This window comes from Numenius arquata, chromosome 2 (genome assembly GCF_964106895.1).
Source record: "Numenius arquata chromosome 2, bNumArq3.hap1.1, whole genome shotgun sequence".
NCBI classification, from domain to species: Eukaryota; Metazoa; Chordata; class Aves; order Charadriiformes; family Scolopacidae; genus Numenius; species Numenius arquata.
Genome location: NC_133577.1, coordinates 77691410 through 77708990, shown reverse-complemented (window position 1 = coordinate 77708990; position 17581 = coordinate 77691410). Strand labels below are relative to the sequence as shown.

At 45.1% G+C, this 17581-nt stretch overlaps 1 protein-coding gene across 1 annotated transcript in view; it reads right to left on the bottom strand.

Moving 5' to 3' along the window:
- ZC3H7B (zinc finger CCCH-type containing 7B) overlaps positions 1–16297 on the bottom strand; it is a 44201-nt gene extending 27904 nt beyond the window's left edge. The window contains exons 1-8 of the mRNA XM_074165701.1: positions 16248–16297; positions 10327–10387; positions 8387–8420; positions 7811–8008; positions 6764–6922; positions 3352–3432; positions 1809–1868; positions 343–385 (exon numbers count right to left, since the gene is read on the bottom strand). Coding sequence (XP_074021802.1) covers positions 343–385; positions 1809–1868; positions 3352–3432; positions 6764–6922; positions 7811–8008; positions 8387–8420; positions 10327–10379 — 628 coding nt within the window. The 5' untranslated portion in view covers positions 10380–10387; positions 16248–16297. The remainder of the gene's footprint in view (positions 1–342; positions 386–1808; positions 1869–3351; positions 3433–6763; positions 6923–7810; positions 8009–8386; positions 8421–10326; positions 10388–16247) is intronic.
- Between the last annotated feature and the right edge of the window lie 1284 nt (positions 16298–17581).

Below are 17581 nucleotides of genomic sequence, written 5' to 3'. Positions count from 1 at the left end.
ACAGCTGCCTACAACCTTAACTTCACTTTATCTGGACTGTTTTGGCTGGGAACAGAGTTTCAGAAGCTTTGCCAAGCCCAGCTTTAAGAAAGCACAACTGGAGAGAGCTGTGTACCTCAGCAGACCCTTTTAATTCCGAGACGTGTCTCTCACTGGGGCTGGACAAAAAGCTTTTCTGCAGGAAAACCACTCCTGCTTCCCACCACTTTTCCCTTCTCCCAGTTACCAAAGCCAGGAGTGTGCAGAAGAGACACAAATGAAGATGACAAACCTCTCAGGCCTGCCAGCCTGGTCAGATACCTTACCGAAGCCACAAAAATCAGAGCAGAGAGATGTCTTTACCTGTTTCGATGTCATCTATCGAACCCAATCCATTGGAAGTGGTCTGCAAAGAGGGTGTAAGAAAGGGGAGAGAAAAATATCACCAGAAATTCATCTTTAAGAAGATATTCACACTTCACAGATGAGAGACTCTACCTCTCCCAAATGCATCTGGTCCTTTTTTTTTCCTTTATGGCCTCTTTCAGTGCAAGAGCAGTAAAACCAATGAACTTTAAGAGGCCATTAATCCAAAGAGACTATCCATTTTTACCTCCAGCAGTGGACAAGCCCTGTTGCTGCAAAGGGAATACCATCCCTGCACAATATCCAACCATGTGAACAAATCCGTACATTAGAATAGGGTTTTTCATGTGTGGATGAGAAAGCTGTGTCCCAAGTCCCAGGACACATCAATCGGTCAGCCCCATGCAGTGCGAGATCTGATTAGCCTCATCTTACACAACATTCCTTTTCTTAGTTCACATATTTTGCAATCCAACAACCACAAACTTTTACAGCAAACTCAAAACAGGAAAAGCTTTCGGCCAAGACAACTGCTGACTTGGAGCTCCAGGCAAGGAATAGAACGAGCCCATATTTTACAGAAACATAAACAGAGGTAAGTATGAGTGCCCTCAGCTTAAACTTAAAAAGGCACAAGTAAAGCATTACTCTTGAGATACTGCATCTACTGCAACAGTTTTTGCAACTTCTAGTTTTTGCCCTATTATAATTTCTTGCAAAAGGCAAGATTTTCAAATTAAAAACTAGGCACAACTATTAAAATAAGCTGACTGGCTCTCCTAGAAACATGTGAAGGTACGTCACTGAGCGGTGAGAGGTAAATGAATTCCTTAGTATCCCATCTTGTTGAATAAAACGTCAATTTTTACTGGTTTATAGTTTGTTTGCTTCAAAGAGCAGTGTGAAGTACCAATCATCCTGTAAAACAAGCAAGTTTCTGGGTTTTTTTTTTTGGCCAGTAGTGAAACAAGGAAATGAGCAATTTCTTATATTTTAACTTAGTATTTGTACAGTGCCCTGCCCAAGCTGGATCTCCCAGGTGACAGGACAATACAAAGAATACATAAACTGTGTATGTACCTTGCTCAGTACATCGCATGCCCATGACTTAATTTTGTATGTTTCTTCAGCAGTTGCACTTTCTGAATTTTACTTAGTGTTGCCCTAACTATGTAAAAACTTGAAAACTAAAATGTATTTAAAATGCAAGAGAAAGCAAACATTCACAATAACTAAGAAAAATCACTCATCTTCAGTGATCTAATTACTGACACCAAAAATCTTTTCACTAGAAATATTTTCAAAGACATTAATTTCCTTGGCAATATTCCTTAAAAGCTGAAAACACTAATTAATGCATTTAAATCATAAAAGACAGTTACAAATTCGCATGTAAATAAAACTGCGAAGCATTCTAGTAGCACAATTCATGAACAGTAACGATCAGCGGATGCAAACTCTACCTGGTTTGACAAATTGACTGACGTGCCATTACTGAGTAGCGAGAATGTTTCCAATTCCTGCTGCAAAAAAGAGAGAGGTCTTAGAACAGACACAGCCCATGAATGCTCGTAAACTAGGTAAAGCTGGGTTACAATACAGTTTCCTTCCAGGCACTGCCCATAAACGAAAGCCACGCAAAAGGCATACCACTGTGATGCAAGGGTACGGTTTTCTGAACACTGAAAGGACCATCTATTTGTTTTGGAGACCTCAGTGCAAAACACCCAGGTCACAATACACAATCAGGAAGCAAAAAACTTCTCTGAGGAACACAAGTTTTTGTCATTTCATTAAGAAATTACTACTTTGGGAAGGCATCACGGCGCTGCAAATGAAAGCTGGAAGTCAACGCAAAAGATAGCAAGGCGTTATCAAAATACCGACCACTAAATTTCAAATAATAAAATGCATTTTGCAGTTTTTAATTTTTATTTCTCTAGCATACAGGTGGTTTAAGCCCATCACAGCTGAGTAACATGACAGCAGCAAAAAGGTGGCAAGGCCAACACAGTGAGCAGCTACCAAGAGTATTTCCATGTAAAACTTCCCTTTCTTTGAGACAGAATCATTTTGGAGTATTGAGAGCTGCTATAACGTCAAGGATTTTTTTTGGCAGGTAGGCCAGTCACATGCGAGGTTGGTCAGAGAGAGGAGTAAGATGCTACAGCCATACTTACCCCAAAAGCTCTCTGCAAACTGGATGCCCACCAATCACCTCAATGGAGGTGGAACATGCTGGGCTGTTTAACACACGGCTGTGCATGGGGCCAAGATGTGAATTGCAAGCCTAAGCCTCGATTGCTAGCTCATGTTCCCTACCCCTGAAAATGCATCCTGGGATTTTACACGACCAAGGCAGCTTTATCCAAGAGCGCTAGTGGTGGCCTAACGCCCTCTAGCTCCATCCCAGAGTATACATTTAAACACCAACAGTACTCCAGTTACAGCAGCACTTTCTTGTGGAGCTAGGTTAGGTGTCCAGCCACTGGCATCATTTAATTGGACCCATGACTCACTTTTTGCTGCCTTCTTTCCTACCATCTGCCTACCATCTGCCCAGATGTGTATCTGTTGTTCTCCCAAAGCACAGGCCTTTCCCCTACCACAAAGAAAGCATACACCTGGATATGGGACAGGAGCCCTTCATGACCCATCACACTACAAAACCAGCCATGCCTCCACTGCAGCAGATGATCCCACCCTCCTCATTCCATAACAGGGAAAGGACTTGTGGTGCCAAAACCTCCTTTGTGATGAGGCCACATGTCCCTCTCCTCCAAAAACACAGGCTCCCAGTGTATCAGAGGCCTCTCCTGCAGAGCAGCAATGAGACTAGAAATGAATCAAGGTAAAGCGAGTCAGAGGGTCAGGACAAGGAGGACAGACAGCAGCCTGCTAAAGGGATTGCAGGTGTGTCTGCAACTGCAGAGCAGCACCTACCACTTTTGCAAAAGTAAATCTCAAAGAGCCAAGGGATAGTCTCTAAGAAAGAAGAAGGCATACCTGAGGTCTTTTGTATGCTTTTCGAACCCTCAGTCCCAGCTTCTGGGCAAGCTCCTGTCCCAGCTGCGTGACGCTTTCATCCTGGTGACAAAAACCATTGGCAGGACACTTTCAGTTTTGCCTTTGCGGCGCACACAATGAAATAAACAGGAATGCAGTTATCCACAATGGGCTGTGCCAAGAAGCCTCACTTTTAGCAGCAGGTGGACAATTGCCAGAGCAGCCCTACGAGAGTCCATGCAGACCTAAGTGCTCTTGTCATTCAGTCCTGCTGAGGTACTGATGTTGCACCAGGACCTCCCCCCAAACCCTTTTGATGCTGCAGAAAATCAGAATCAAGCGTCTGCTTCCAAGAAAGCATCCACTCTCCGAAGGCAGGGTTCACGAGTCCTGCTGGCAAGACAGCTGAAGGGGCTGCCAAGACTGGCTGTTAGCAGCCCCCATGCTGGGGGCTGATACAGCTTCCATAAGGTCCCCATGTCTGGGAAGAAGGAGCCTGAACGCCTTCCTGTATGCACAGCCTGTAGAGGTTCCCTCTCTGCCAACCACAGAGCTCATAATCAGTTTTGATATGCAGACAGTATTCACTAGCCTGTTTTGCTTGCTTGCTTGCTTGTTTTTAAAGCTGAAACCAAGGCTCAGTTTCCAACTTACTAGCTACAAGGCATTTTCACTGTCTCCAGCTCTGGTTAAACAGCCTCAGCTTAGTCAAGCAGATCATTCTGCTTTCCCCACTCCGTGCCATTCACCATCCTCCCTGCTCACTGCTCATGCCCACTCACATATTATCATGGGCTTTAAAGTTCTAGGCCGTGCCTTATTCCCCTGCTCCATCCCCTCCAACTCTGCCTAGACTAACAACTTGCCACAACCTTCTTCACTTCTTCATCACCAGCAACTCTTTCCTCTCTCTCCCTGTTTGCAAAAATATTGGAGTACTTCAACAGTTTCTTCAAAGAAGAAAAGAATATCTGCCCAACCTATTGTGATGTCCCTCCTTAATGTCCCAACATCTCCTCCCTCATCTCCAACCTTGAAGCTTGCTCTCTTCTCTCTGCTTGCCATGCTGGTATTTCCAATCCTTCTCCCTGAAGGTTCATCTTTTCCCTTTCAACCCCTCACTAGCCTCTGGCTCTTCCAGCCCACACTATCCATAACATTTCCCAACTTCCCACTTTCTGACTGTACTTGCTCCCCTACACTCTCAACATTGATCTCATCACCATCTTCTCTGAATTCAGTGAAAACAAAATTTATCTTGTCCATTTCCTGTCCTCTCTCCATCTTGCACTCCTTCAGTATGTACCTTCTTCTGAAACTGTCCCTGCACCCTCCAGAGATACCTTCTTGCTCAAATCGCATGGTCATTGCTCCTTCCTCACTCTCTCCACGTCTCAGACCTTTCTAACACCAGTCACGTTTTCATTGCTCCGTTTGCCTCTCGTGATTCTGCACTCTCAGGTGTCTTCTGAAGTCTGCCATTTTCTTGCTCCCTGTGGAAACTCACCAGAAAGACTTCTGATGTAATTTCTTTTAATTGATCTCATACTTACTAGGTTTACCTTATCCAACTCCACACACCAATGTAACTCTGAGACATCTTCTCAGATTCCTGGACAAGATCAAGAATGTATTTCTATCCAGACTGCCTCCACTTCCCTTCCCAAGAGCATAGTTCATTATTGTCCTTTCTGTCAGCAGGCCAGAGGTTTGGGGGTGGCAAGCGTTACTTGATTTTTGTCACCCCCAGGATCTTCCTTTAGCTTTCCCTTCCCTCGGCCACCCTCAGGCACTTACTAGCTCCCACCTAAACGAGATGATGCTCAACAAGGGCATGCAATATGCTCTCCTCCAACACCCTAAAAAACCCACGCCATACCAAAAAAGGTGTACCACAGAGGAGTGTCAACCTCACCATGCCGGGAACCTCTGCAAACTAGCAGCACTGAGTATCTGCACCCAGAAACAATTTAACTCTGCCAGACAGTGAGTGAACTGAGGGGCAGATCCTTCATCACCAGAAGTTTTAATACATGTTCTGTTTTGACCACAACAAAGTTCTCGGCTGTTACAGCAATGCAAGCTGGAAGTACCCGTGTGCTTCATAGGCTTAGCAGCTGGTGTAATGGAAATAAGAGTGAGATGATGGATAGCATGACTTGCCTTTCATGCAGAGAAGGCTTATGATTTCTGTTAATGAGGTAATAAGGCAACGGGTACGTTAATTTACAAGACTGAATTGTTTAGAATAGGGAATGCAGATCACTGGACGTGGAGTTTTTAAGGATGAACTTTCCTGCCACACAGAAGTTTGATAAAGTGATTGTATACTCACGATGATTGTAATGATAATAATGGGAGATATGTAAACATAAGTATATAGTTAAAAATTAAATTCAACTAAATCGCTCAACTGCAATGTGAAATATAGTCAGATATGGCTTTACATGAACACATATATTAGATGCTTTTGTTTACAAAAGGGTTTGTTTAAAAAACAGTTCTTTGGAACTCCCTTAATATGATATCTTTAATGTGTTTTGGTCACCCTTGGTTCTGCCAGGTTAAAGAACCTAGAATTTACAAGCTATACAAAAGGAATAACTAACTGCTACTAACTGCTAACAAGGCTTTCAAAGATTGCTTCTGTAACACTAATAATAAAGGAAAGTTAACTTCTCCCGCTGAAGTAGATGTATTTTTCTTGTAAAAGCATTACTGTGATGGATCAGAATCAAATTCAGCAAAGATAAGCAGTGCTCACTACAATCTAAATCATCACAGTCTGGTTTCCTGGTCAATATTTGGCCTAAAAGGACACTCAACAACAGCATTGTCAGGAAAATATCCAGGGCCTAATATATGCAGATAGTCCCCTCTGAATGCAAAAATTCACACACTTGTGAACATAAAAATAACTACGGCATGTGGTGTCATGGACACCTTCGCATGTCTGACAAGAAATAAAAAGTTCTATCAGCTTGCCTTAGCAATCAGTAAGTAAAACATGAGACATTTTTATCTAAAACAGGAAAAATATACATGTTTTCCTTTCAGTGCTCCAGTTCCCATTTGTCCCATGCTCCTAGTTACTCCCATTAGACATATAAAACCAGCTAATTAAAAAAATCTCATGGCCTTAGTTCACATTTTATGAGGGTAAGGTTTTGCTCTTCACAAATAGGTCACCAAATCTGCTGTCGCTAACCAGTGATGGTGACTTGGACTGAAGAAACATGGGAGGTCAAATATCTTCTTCGAGTCAGAGACAAAGAATTTCTGGGCATAAGCATGTTCCCAGGAACAGACAAGCTTCCTCTTCCACTGTCCTCTGGCCTCACGCTAAGCATGTTACGAAGGAGGAAGGTGATGAGCCACAGAAATCAAGGTAAGTTGTGTATCAAAAACTTACATGTGGGAGGGACAGCAAGCATCGACTATTGCACTCATAAGCTTCTTTGTGTCTTCCAAGTTCATTTAAGCAGCGGGCTTTACGGAAGAGGGCTCGGATGTTCTCCTTGTCAAGACTTAAAGCCTTCTCACTGTCTTCCAGTGCCTTCTCATACAACCCCTGCATGGAAGAGAACACCTCGAGTCATCTGAGACACAGCAGACTAAGCCCTCCTTCTGTGCGAATGTAAAATTTTTTACCTCTCAGCAGAAAACAGGAATATAAAAGGCAGTTGGAAATATATATATTACCTCATGCACAGACCAGTGTACAAACACACAAAACCTACAGTAATAGAACATTTTGTTAAGTCTCGCAAAACTCAAAACACTTCAAAGTCAGTGAATGCCAGAATTAAGGCTGCTTGAGCAACCTCATCTTGTCTCCCCCTCTACGCTGGGCATGTGACATTTGACAGTGTCTAATTATGTGACTGCTGGCTAATTTTGTTCATGGGACTCAGCCTCATTACGAACAGGATGGACCCACTCTGGGGTTGTGCCGTAAAGGAAAGCTGTTAAGATTCCTTCGGAAAATGGAAGCACGCAGCCTTTTAGAGCCTGAGTATTGCAGAATCCTTTTCCATGTGTGCGCTGAAAGTTCCGTCAAGACCCAAAGCCTTCTCACCATCTTCCAGTGCCTCACTTGAGGAGGCAGGAGCCTCCAGAGCAATACTCAGACAGTATTCCAGAGAAATACTCAGTCAATACTCGAAGGCACTGGCTCTTTCCAATCTCCAGATTAACTCCTCACCAACACGGACCAGAACTGCATTCTCAGTACCTTAGTACTGGCCCCCTCTTCTTCACATCCTTTTTCTGGTCTCACAAGACACAGTGCAACAGTGGGGAGATACCGCAGTTTTCTGTGTGTCATCATCTCTTACAGTGTTGGAGAAGGGAGCAGACAAAATCAACTGAAGCCCCTCTTGACATCTTTTCCAACTGCATGGCACCCCAACCATGATGTCCGCCCTGGCCCCTGTGGATGACTTGGGAAAGCACTCACCATGGCAAAGTAGCAGGCAGCTCGGTTGACATGCAGCTTGCACAGGAGTTCCTTTGGGATGGTCACCTCATCAGAGGCTGCATAATCTGCCACGTTCAGCCCTTCTACATACTGTACCAGCGAAAGCTTGAAATCCTTCTCTCGAAACAAATCATTGCCCTCTGCAAACAGGTTTCTCACCAGCTTCTGCAAAAAGGCCTGGGCAGCAGACAAAGAGCAAATAGACTGAAGTGGACATTCAGAGACAGGAGAGGTTTCCCAACTTCCCATTCCTTTCCATAGGTTTTAGCAAACTTCCCTCCCCCTGAGATTCTCCTGCCTCCCCAGCCTCCTGTGAAAGGCCAGTCTTTTGGTAGAGGAGAACATCCAATCAAATCTCCTTTCTTCTTGAACAGTCAAGCGTCTTCTCCTTTCCATGAAAGTTGTCATTGTCAGAACCTTAAAACTTTAAGTTACAGACTAATCGTGACAGACCATTCCACTCTCCACGTTTGGCATGTAAACTAATGACTTTGCAACAGAACAAATCTAGTTAACCACAGGGTTCCCAACATCAGAAAACAAATTCTTCATTACCTCATAATCTTCTTGGCTTAGGGGTAATGTGGACCTGAAAAAAAGAGGAGAAAACACTCATGAAACAGGCACCCATGCAAACAAGGGCTTTTGTCTAATGAAGAAATCATCCTTCTGGTCCTGTGTTGATGATCTCAGTGAGTTACTCAACACTTTATCACTTCAAAGGCAGCTGGGACAAAAAGAACGCAATTAGGGAGCATTTCACTCAGTGATGGCCACAGTGGTGTCAAGAGATGGTCAGGTCTCAAAGGGATTTGCGACCAGAGGAATCTTATTCTCATCTGTTTTCTGCACATACACGATTCTCTGTAATGTGCCTTCAGACAGCCATCTAAAAAAAAAATCTTTGAGAAAGTCCCATGAGAGATTGTCATGGAGAATACAAGCATATTTTAAGAGCATCTGGCTCTAATGAGAGGCACCAAACCGGCACTCCAAGACCTCCTCAAACCCTCCATGAGGCCAAAAACATTCAGTGATAAATGAATCACTTTCCTCTTTCTTAATTTAGCCATATGCCTTGAAGCATACACCACAAGCAATGCAGGTTGGGGAGGCCATTTAACTCCAGCTGTCTTGGTCAAGGCTGCCAGGCCGTGCCACAAAACTGGCAGTACTCATGTGGATAACATCTACTCCACAACAGCACTGAGACTTAGGAAAAAAGTTCCATTCTTCAAATCGGGCCATCCAAATCATCCAAGCTTGGTCCACATGTATTTTTTTTTCTCTTCAAGGAGAAAGCAATAGGCTGTAGAGAAATCCTTAGCACCTTTCATAGCCCTCCTCACCTTTGAAATTCAACACTCTATACATGATCTTACGGGTCAGAGAATAAACTTTTTATGTGTCTTCTAATCTAATAATCATCTGCTCCTTAAAATTAATTATAGGAAATGCCATGGCTCTGTAAGAAACATTCATTCTGCTTATAAAATTTGAGTACCCCTCTTCCGCATCAAAACAAGCCAACAAATTACACTGTCCCTGATTCAGACTTCAAGATACACTCCAGAAGCACAAACATCACCCCATATTTCTAGGTTATTTTCACTTCAGGAATCTGGTCCATTTTTATAAATGTTACCAAAATAAACTTCACAATTGCCTCTCTGAAACTGGGTTATCAACCCCATTTAGTCTCAGACTGGGGCAAAAATACCATTGCCATGCCACAGGATATAAATATGTACCATGGAAGATTTGGCTTTTTTTCCTATTGTAGATGCACATATTTCAGCCATAACAACTGCAGGACTTAATGCAGGACGTAAAAAAAAATCCAAACCAATCTGATTACAATCTTGCTACTTCCTTACTCATCATGGAACCTGGACCCGAGTCTGAGGCCTTTGTTAACTTAAATGCTGGTCAGAAAAAAGCACTACTGTACTATACAAGGAAGTACTTCGACTTGTAACTACTACATAAGCAACCACTTCAAGCTCTAGAAGGCCACATGATATTCACAGAAGAGTGACCTGAAGCACCTACTAGGTTGGCAACTGTAAAAAGAGCCCAGGTGATCTATTTCTTCTTTAGACACCATACAGGGTACCAGGCAAATCATTTACCTTGCTTTCTGCACCTATGAAATAGAAACACTATCTCCCTTCCTAAGAAAGGTGGGATAACCTTGTTGAGAGAGCAGTTTGAGGTCTTCACTCTGACGATGAAGGTCCAAGTACTACTAGCATTATGCTGACTACAAAGGTCATTCTGGAACTGTAGTGGACGGCAAAACCCAAGGAAATTAAAACAATAGAATTTCAAGTTTAGAGAGCTGGCAGGACAAGCAGCACCCTGAATAATCAGTGAAAACCTTCAGGACCAATATCTCTTTCCCATGCAGCAGACCCAAAGCAGTGAATCCTGCAATCCTCGATCAAAGACAACTGCCTCCAAAGCCACAGCAAACAATGAGGTTGTCCACTTACTGAATGAATTGAAGTCCTTTCTCTATTTCTTGTTTTCTCTTCTGTCTCTCCATTATAGTTGCTGCAGAGGAAGAAGAAAAAGAAACACCACAAAATGAGTCATTTTAGGTCTTGCTGGCAATTAAGCTGCACAGTATTTTGTGTGTGCCTGAATTTACTACTAACAAAATGTACCAGACCAGATGCCCTGAACACCAAAGTCTATGATTTATCCATTCTGCAGATACAGAACAGCAAGCAGCTCACTACCAAGTATCTGCTTTTTCTCACATGCCACCACCAGGATACATGGGCAAGCAGGAATTACTTCAATATGAGCTCTCTGCTTAGGCTGCCAGTAAATAAAGCAATGGGAACCAACTGTTATCATGACTGCATTCTAGGAAAGGGAAAAAAAATAAAAATCAACATTTCCCCTGCACTGGTAGTCATTTCAGGAATTTGTGCTGAGACCCTCACATATTAGGCGATTCTGACCGCTATTTATCTGGGCCGGCTTTAAACTGGTTTACTGCACAGCATACGAAACAAGTAATCTATGTAAGGTGTCTGGAGGCATATCACAAAGAGAGACACAAAGGAAGGAGATGGAATTGCTTGCTATTGTCCACATAAAAGGACAGCAATGAATCTATACAATGGGAATTTTGTGCTGCAGATCAGCAGGCAAGAGCAATGGAGACTCGGGAATGCTCCTTTAAAGAGGGGACAGGACCCTGTCCTGCAGTATTTTAAATTGGGGTGGGCAGTACCTGAGGAAGGCTCAAGAGAGAGTTTTCCCCATTTAGTCAGGGACACAAATAGGCACAGTAACTTGTCTGGGTTTGACCAAATCCAGTTTGGGTCTCTGTGAGCACAGACAAATAAGTAGTATGATGGAGCCATTTTGGAGCAATGTCCCTTTTCTCAACTAAAATGGGCTTTAATCACACCATTAGACACATGAGCGTCATCCCCTGCAGTTTGGGAGCAAATCTTGGAACAGCTCCTCCCTCACCTCTTTGCAAGGTATGCAGGTCTGCCATACAAGAAAGGCATACAGAAGAGGAGAAGGGATGGCACTCTGTGGCAAAATAAGAGTTGCTGGCGATAGCACATTTCCCAGCCTTGACATCAACCAGCTGTGATCACAAACAACGCTCAGCATTTGAGGAAGAGTAAGTTGAGGACAAAGGCAAGCAAGCACAGAAACACTGAGATGAGATGGAGCTGAAGACACTGTGCCCTCCCAGCCTGGGATCGCCTCTAAAGAGATCACAATAAAAACAAAAGTAATTCCTCTAACTCCACACTACAACAGCTCCCTTTTATATTAAGACCATCCCTATCATTCTAAGGTATCTTACAGGATCTTTGGCACGTTCAGTCTGGAACAGGGTGAAGGGAACTTTAAGGTATGTGAAAATCAATCCTGACAACTCAGCAAGCCCTTATTGATTGTGCTCTCCACAATGCAAAATGTAGAAGAATTGATACCTGCCCTTTACCAAGAAGGAGAGTTGGGGGAAGGGGGAAAGGCAGGATCAAGAGAAAGACCAGAAAGACAGTGGTAGCAAAAGGAAGCAAGAGCTTTAAAGTGACACTGTGCAGTTTCTAAGTCATCAGACGTTAAATTTGAGAGCAATCTGGTCTGAGCAGCAGGTAGATTTTAAGCAGCTGCAACTGGGATGGGCAGCACAGCAAGAAAGGAAAAGCCAGGAAACAAGGTGAGTGATGATCAGCATCTCTAGAAAGGCTTTTAACAGAAGTGATGATGAAGAGCAGGTAGACTTGAGTACAACACCAACAGAAGGCCTGGAATGATTTATAAATAGCCTGGGTAATGAGCAATCAGGAAGAAAAAAGGAAATTTAACAAGGAGACTGTGAGGTTAATATGATCACTAACACTACAGGCAGACAGGCTTAAGGGGTAGAAAAAAGAGACAGAAGCAATTCATTTGATATTTCTCCTTGCACGAAATTCTACAACGACAAAAGACACGAGAACAGACAAGGTGAAGAGGAGCAGTAGGAACCATTTCCAAATAGACAGCAGTGAAAGCCACAAAAGAGCACAGAGCAACCCCAGAGCAGTGTAGAAGAGAACTGCAAGGGCCATCAGAGACAAAAGTGGGCAAAGGGCCACCACGGAAACTGACAAAAGGTAAATTGCAGGGGGAGAAGAGTTGTTAAAAGGTCAAGGGGACCCTCATAAAGGCTGATGGGGAAAAGGACAGGGAGGAAGGAGGAATTTCTAGCTGTCTGGGCCCTGAGTGCACTAACAGGCTTTAAATGCCCCAAACAGCCTCATGTCATACCCCCACACATTCTGCCCATGGTATAGGAGCTCCATTTAAGCTCAGGTCCAGGCATACTGCCTCATCTGAGCTATACTGTAGGTGTACCTGTCCTCAGTCCTATCTCCTAGATAAACCTTGGACCTACACTGTAGGCAGCCTGTCTCCAGTCCTGTCTCTGGACCATCTCCTACTGCTGGACCCACTGGGTGGACCCTGGACCTGATTCACCACCTCATCTTCTTTGGGACTGCTGATGGACCCTTGCTATCAGCATCTTGTTCTGCCTGCACTGTTCAGATATGGTGGGACTGGACGCTACTTAGTGAGGGCACTGCTGGTGGCTGTCATCACCTTTGGCTCCTAGCTTGTCCTCCCTGGAGGAGCAGCCCTGCTCCCTGACATAAGCCACACTGGAGAGAACAGAAGTCAGGGAAGTGAAGCTGCAGCCTACAGATCTGATGAAAAGGAAGATTATTAGCGACTGTGGGGAGAGCAGTTGAATACTGGCTGGTCATGACAAAGTCAATGGCTGCACTCCAAAAATGCTGTGGCACACCTTCAGGATTGTGTATATCCACAAAACAGATTGCCACCTTGAAAAGCTTCCGATACGCACAGCCTACTTCAACCTCTGCTTCTGAGCTCAGCTCTTAAAATCCTACTGCAAGGAGCAAAGAAGAGATCAGTACCTGCACTCCTAGCTACCCTGACCCCACTGCTAAAACATCCTACACAGCAGGATGTGGGCATGCGTTACAATGAGAACTGGTTACTGTTGCTTGCCCACACAGAAGGGCATTCAAACATCCAAAAGCTGGAGTGAAGCCAAAGAACCACAGGGAAAGGCTCCAGAACGTCTCCTTCCCAGAATTACCCAACTCTCCTTGCATCCTGGAGCTCCTCTTCTGTTTTTGCTCGCCTCAGCACCACTGCTACCGCATCCAACATGCGTATCTCCATCCTTGCCTCATGTGGATAGCTGACCAACCTACTGCATCTCTGTAAGTCCCACAATACCCAGATACAGTTTTGATCCTTGCTACAAAACCCTTGTAAAAAAAAAAACCTCTGTGCCCCGCATGCTGTTTACTCTCTGCAGTTCTACCCTCATCTTCCACAGTGAATGTTCTCCAACCCAAGACCTTCCTTTGCCTTCTTTAGACATAAACCACAGGCCTGATCTCCCCTCCTGACTGCTGCTCCTTGATACTGCCCCACATTCCCCTCTCCTTGCAAGTGGGTGACCAGCCTCCTCTGCTAAAGCTCTGTCACGCCTTCACGCTTATGTCACAACTTTGCACCTAAGACTCATCTCCTCATGGCAACACCCTCAAAACACGCACCACGTGCTGCTGCCCTAACAACTTCTTTCACATCTCTCGGGAACAACCACCCTTCCCTTTCAATCTGACTCTACACCGGCAGCCTCCTCCACGCCTGGCAGACCTCTCCCCTGTCCTGCCTGCCTCGCCGCTGCTGGAGGCTACCATTCCGACTCCTCCTTTTGCTCCTCATGCCTCCTGCCCTGCTACCTCCCTGGCAAACTCAGGACACTTCTGCTTCCCCTCGTCATCCCAGCCTCTTCACCGTGTCTCACTCAACCCTCAGACCAAGCTGCACACTCATTATGCTAGCAAACCCAACACACAGTGAGCCACCCATACGTGCAACACTTCAGTTCTGCTGCACACCAATACCACGGCTGATGCATAATTAATTTTAAGCACAGAGCCTGTTTAGCTTTTGTTTTCTCAGTCTTTTAAATATTTTTAGAAACACAGCGGAAAAACATTTCATGAAGCAGTGTGCCTAAGTGTCCTTATTTTTTTTCCCCCCACCAAATCTGTCTGTTCAGACTTGTCTGCTCAAATCACCAGCAGAACTCGAATCCAGAGTATTTATATCCCCACTACAAAGCTCTTATCCTTTCAGTCCGGAGATGTTTATCCTCTCTGGTCCAGCATCTAGAAAGGATTGTATTCATAGCTTGTCAATGGTTACAAACTATTTACCAGACAGAAATAAAATGCTGCAGATAGGCAAAAAGGTTTTCTTGCCTTCAGGAGGAAGCACGAGCCAGTAAACAGGGTGATTCAATCACAAACTGGGTAGATACGCTCTATGAGACGCTACGAGGTGAATGGCAAGTCTTCAATTTATCTTATCAAGGACCTGGGTTTTATTTCCAACCCTGCCAGAGATGAATTTGGGCAAAGTTTTTCATACTGTATTTCTGGGATGGCAATGAGTTCACACTTGACCAACTTCCAGGCTTTGACTGCAACATTTCAGACAGAAGTAAGTGCACCAAGATATAAGTGGCAGGTTGTAGAGCTGAGACAGGAGCTCAGCCCCAGGGTCTGTGCGCTCTCCTCCAGGCAAAAGGCTCCAGGATGCCCTAACCTGCAAACATGGAGTCTTTCACTGGCTGCAGTTTGGCCACCTTGGTGGTGCAGCAGAAGGCATAACCGGACGGACTCACATCAAGCAGAGGACAAGCCACACAGTCCACTACAAATACGGGCTCCTGCTCACTCCCGTGGCTGATCCCTGCCATGCCCCACTCCCTGGGTTTGAATGCTGTCAGGGTCCCCACCACCATGCTGTGCTGGTTCTAACAATTCTGTCCCTCCAGGTGCTGGCCACCCCACCTGTCCCTCCAGGTGCTGGCCACCCACCTGCTCCGCAGCACCATCGGGGTGGCTGGCATCAGGGTGCCACCAGCTTCACCCAGCAATACCTCCAGCAAATGAAGGGTGAGGTAGGAATGACCCCCTTGCCCCCAGCTGAAAATAAAAGCATCAAACACGTGTTTCCCCAGGAAGGGGATGGAGATGGAAGCCAAAGCGTCAACAGACAACCCCGGCCCCCATCACCCCATTTCCCACTCTCTCCCAGCCTCACACTCCACACATAACACCTCCATGTACGGTGGGCCACCCTTCTTCCTCCTACCCCAGCCCTCCAGGCCCTGCCCGAGGGCCCCTGCATTGCGGCCGGGGCATGAGGAGGGGGCGGTGGGGTGACGCTGCCCGTCCCTCAGCCATTTGCTCTTGACTTAGTGCCCAGCCATCTCTCCCTCCCCTGTTTCGCTTTAAAAATTAAATCCCGGGTCCGGTTCCCACACGGGTGCAGCGGGAGCCGCCGCTCACCTCCTTCCCCCACCCCCAGCACTAGGCCGCCGATCCCCGGCCTTGCCTAGCGGCCGCCGCGCACAAAGACGCCATCTCGGCCGGCCAAGGCGGAGAGGGGCCGGCGGAGCCTCCCGCACCCGCGGCGGCTCGGCCGGTGGCCGGCACCCCAGCATCCCCCCAACCCCGGTGCTGCTGGGAGGGGTCTCCCACGGCAGGCGATATCCAGGCTTCCCCGGGAAAAAAGGAAAACAAACGAAAACATGCTCTTCCTCCTTCCCCACCCCCCATCCGCTTAAATAAAAATCACACATCTCCAGGAGACTGGGAGGCGACTTTAAGGGAGAGAGAAAAAAAACCCGAAAAAAAACACATAACCTCCCCTGCCACCCGGAAACTGTCTAAAGCATTAAAGAATGTGGGTTAAAAAAAAAAAAAAAAAAGAAAAAAAAAAGAAAATAGAAAAAATCCCACAACCTTCTTATTTGATAAACTTTACAAGCCCCTACGGAAGGTGCATCTGAAAAGCTATTCCACAAGGACTTCTCTGCTGCTTCATGGGGTTTATACCAAACGAGAGGGGGAAACTGCAGCCTAAATACGGATCTGAACACAGCTCCCAAACCTACAAACCACAAACAGGCATAAACGCAATTAATACTAAGTTTTTCATATAAACCCAGGGGCTTCTCCCCTAGCTATCCACTTTTAGACTACTACTACATTTTTTCCAGGGGGTGGGATTAGGATCTCTGACAATTATTTTTTTGCAAACCCCACATTTTTGGCGGAAGAGGGGGTTAGCTTCAAAATCTCGCCCATATTATTTTCCTCCACTTTTTTTTTTTTTTTTTAATTTGCAATTACACAACGTTTCATCCATGCAGTTACTATCTGAAACCTTTACTTTCTAATGAAGCAACATCCAGATTTTCTTGTTTCTCAAGTCCTCCCCTTTCTACATACACAAACACACACACACAGAGAGAATTGGTTTAAGACAAAAACAATCCCCCCAAAATAATAATAAAGGACTCACCTCTCCTTGGGTTTTCCCCCCCACACTATGCATAAACTTTCCTTGATAAATGGTATTGTATTACTAGAGATATTATTAATGTATTATTACTAGAAGTAATAATAATAGTAAGTGCTATTTAATTATAGAAGGCAGCATTCTGCTTCTGGATCAGCTGCCCCTGCAGCTCCCTCCATGTGCCTCCTGATCTCTTTACTTTCATTTCCAGGTCTCGATCGCTCGCTCTCGGCTGCACCAGCAAGAGAAAATGCCTCCCTGCATATCCTCTGGGCCCTAGAGGCTACCGCTTTCCATTACAAAAAAAAAAAAAAAAAAAAAAATCACAGATCTTCCCTGGTGGTTGGTTTTGAGATTCTTTAAGGTGAATCAGGCTTTAAAAAAACAAAAAAACAAAAAACCCAAACAAAAAACCACGAAAGTGCTTAAAGCGGTCGAGGCTTGGTTCTTTTTTTATTTTTTTAATGCAACATTTTTCTTCTTCCCGGTTGCCTTTGCTGATATATATAAAATCTACCCCAAAAGAAAGGAAAGCTGCCTCTGCAGAGTGATTGCCTGCACACGAAGCACAGCAAGGAACCCAATTACAAGACAACCTCTCTCCCCCCCCCCCCCCCCCAGTCCATGAGATTGTCACATAGGTGAAGCTGCGACCCTTTTGCCCACCCGTATAGGTTTGCTGGAAGGGGGCCAGGGCCATTGCCTATGGCAGAGCAATTATCTGTCCCTTGCCAGACCTTAGTTATTCCATCCCGGGCTGCTGAGGCGGGGGTTCCCTGTAAATAGCATCTTCCGAAAAGATAAATC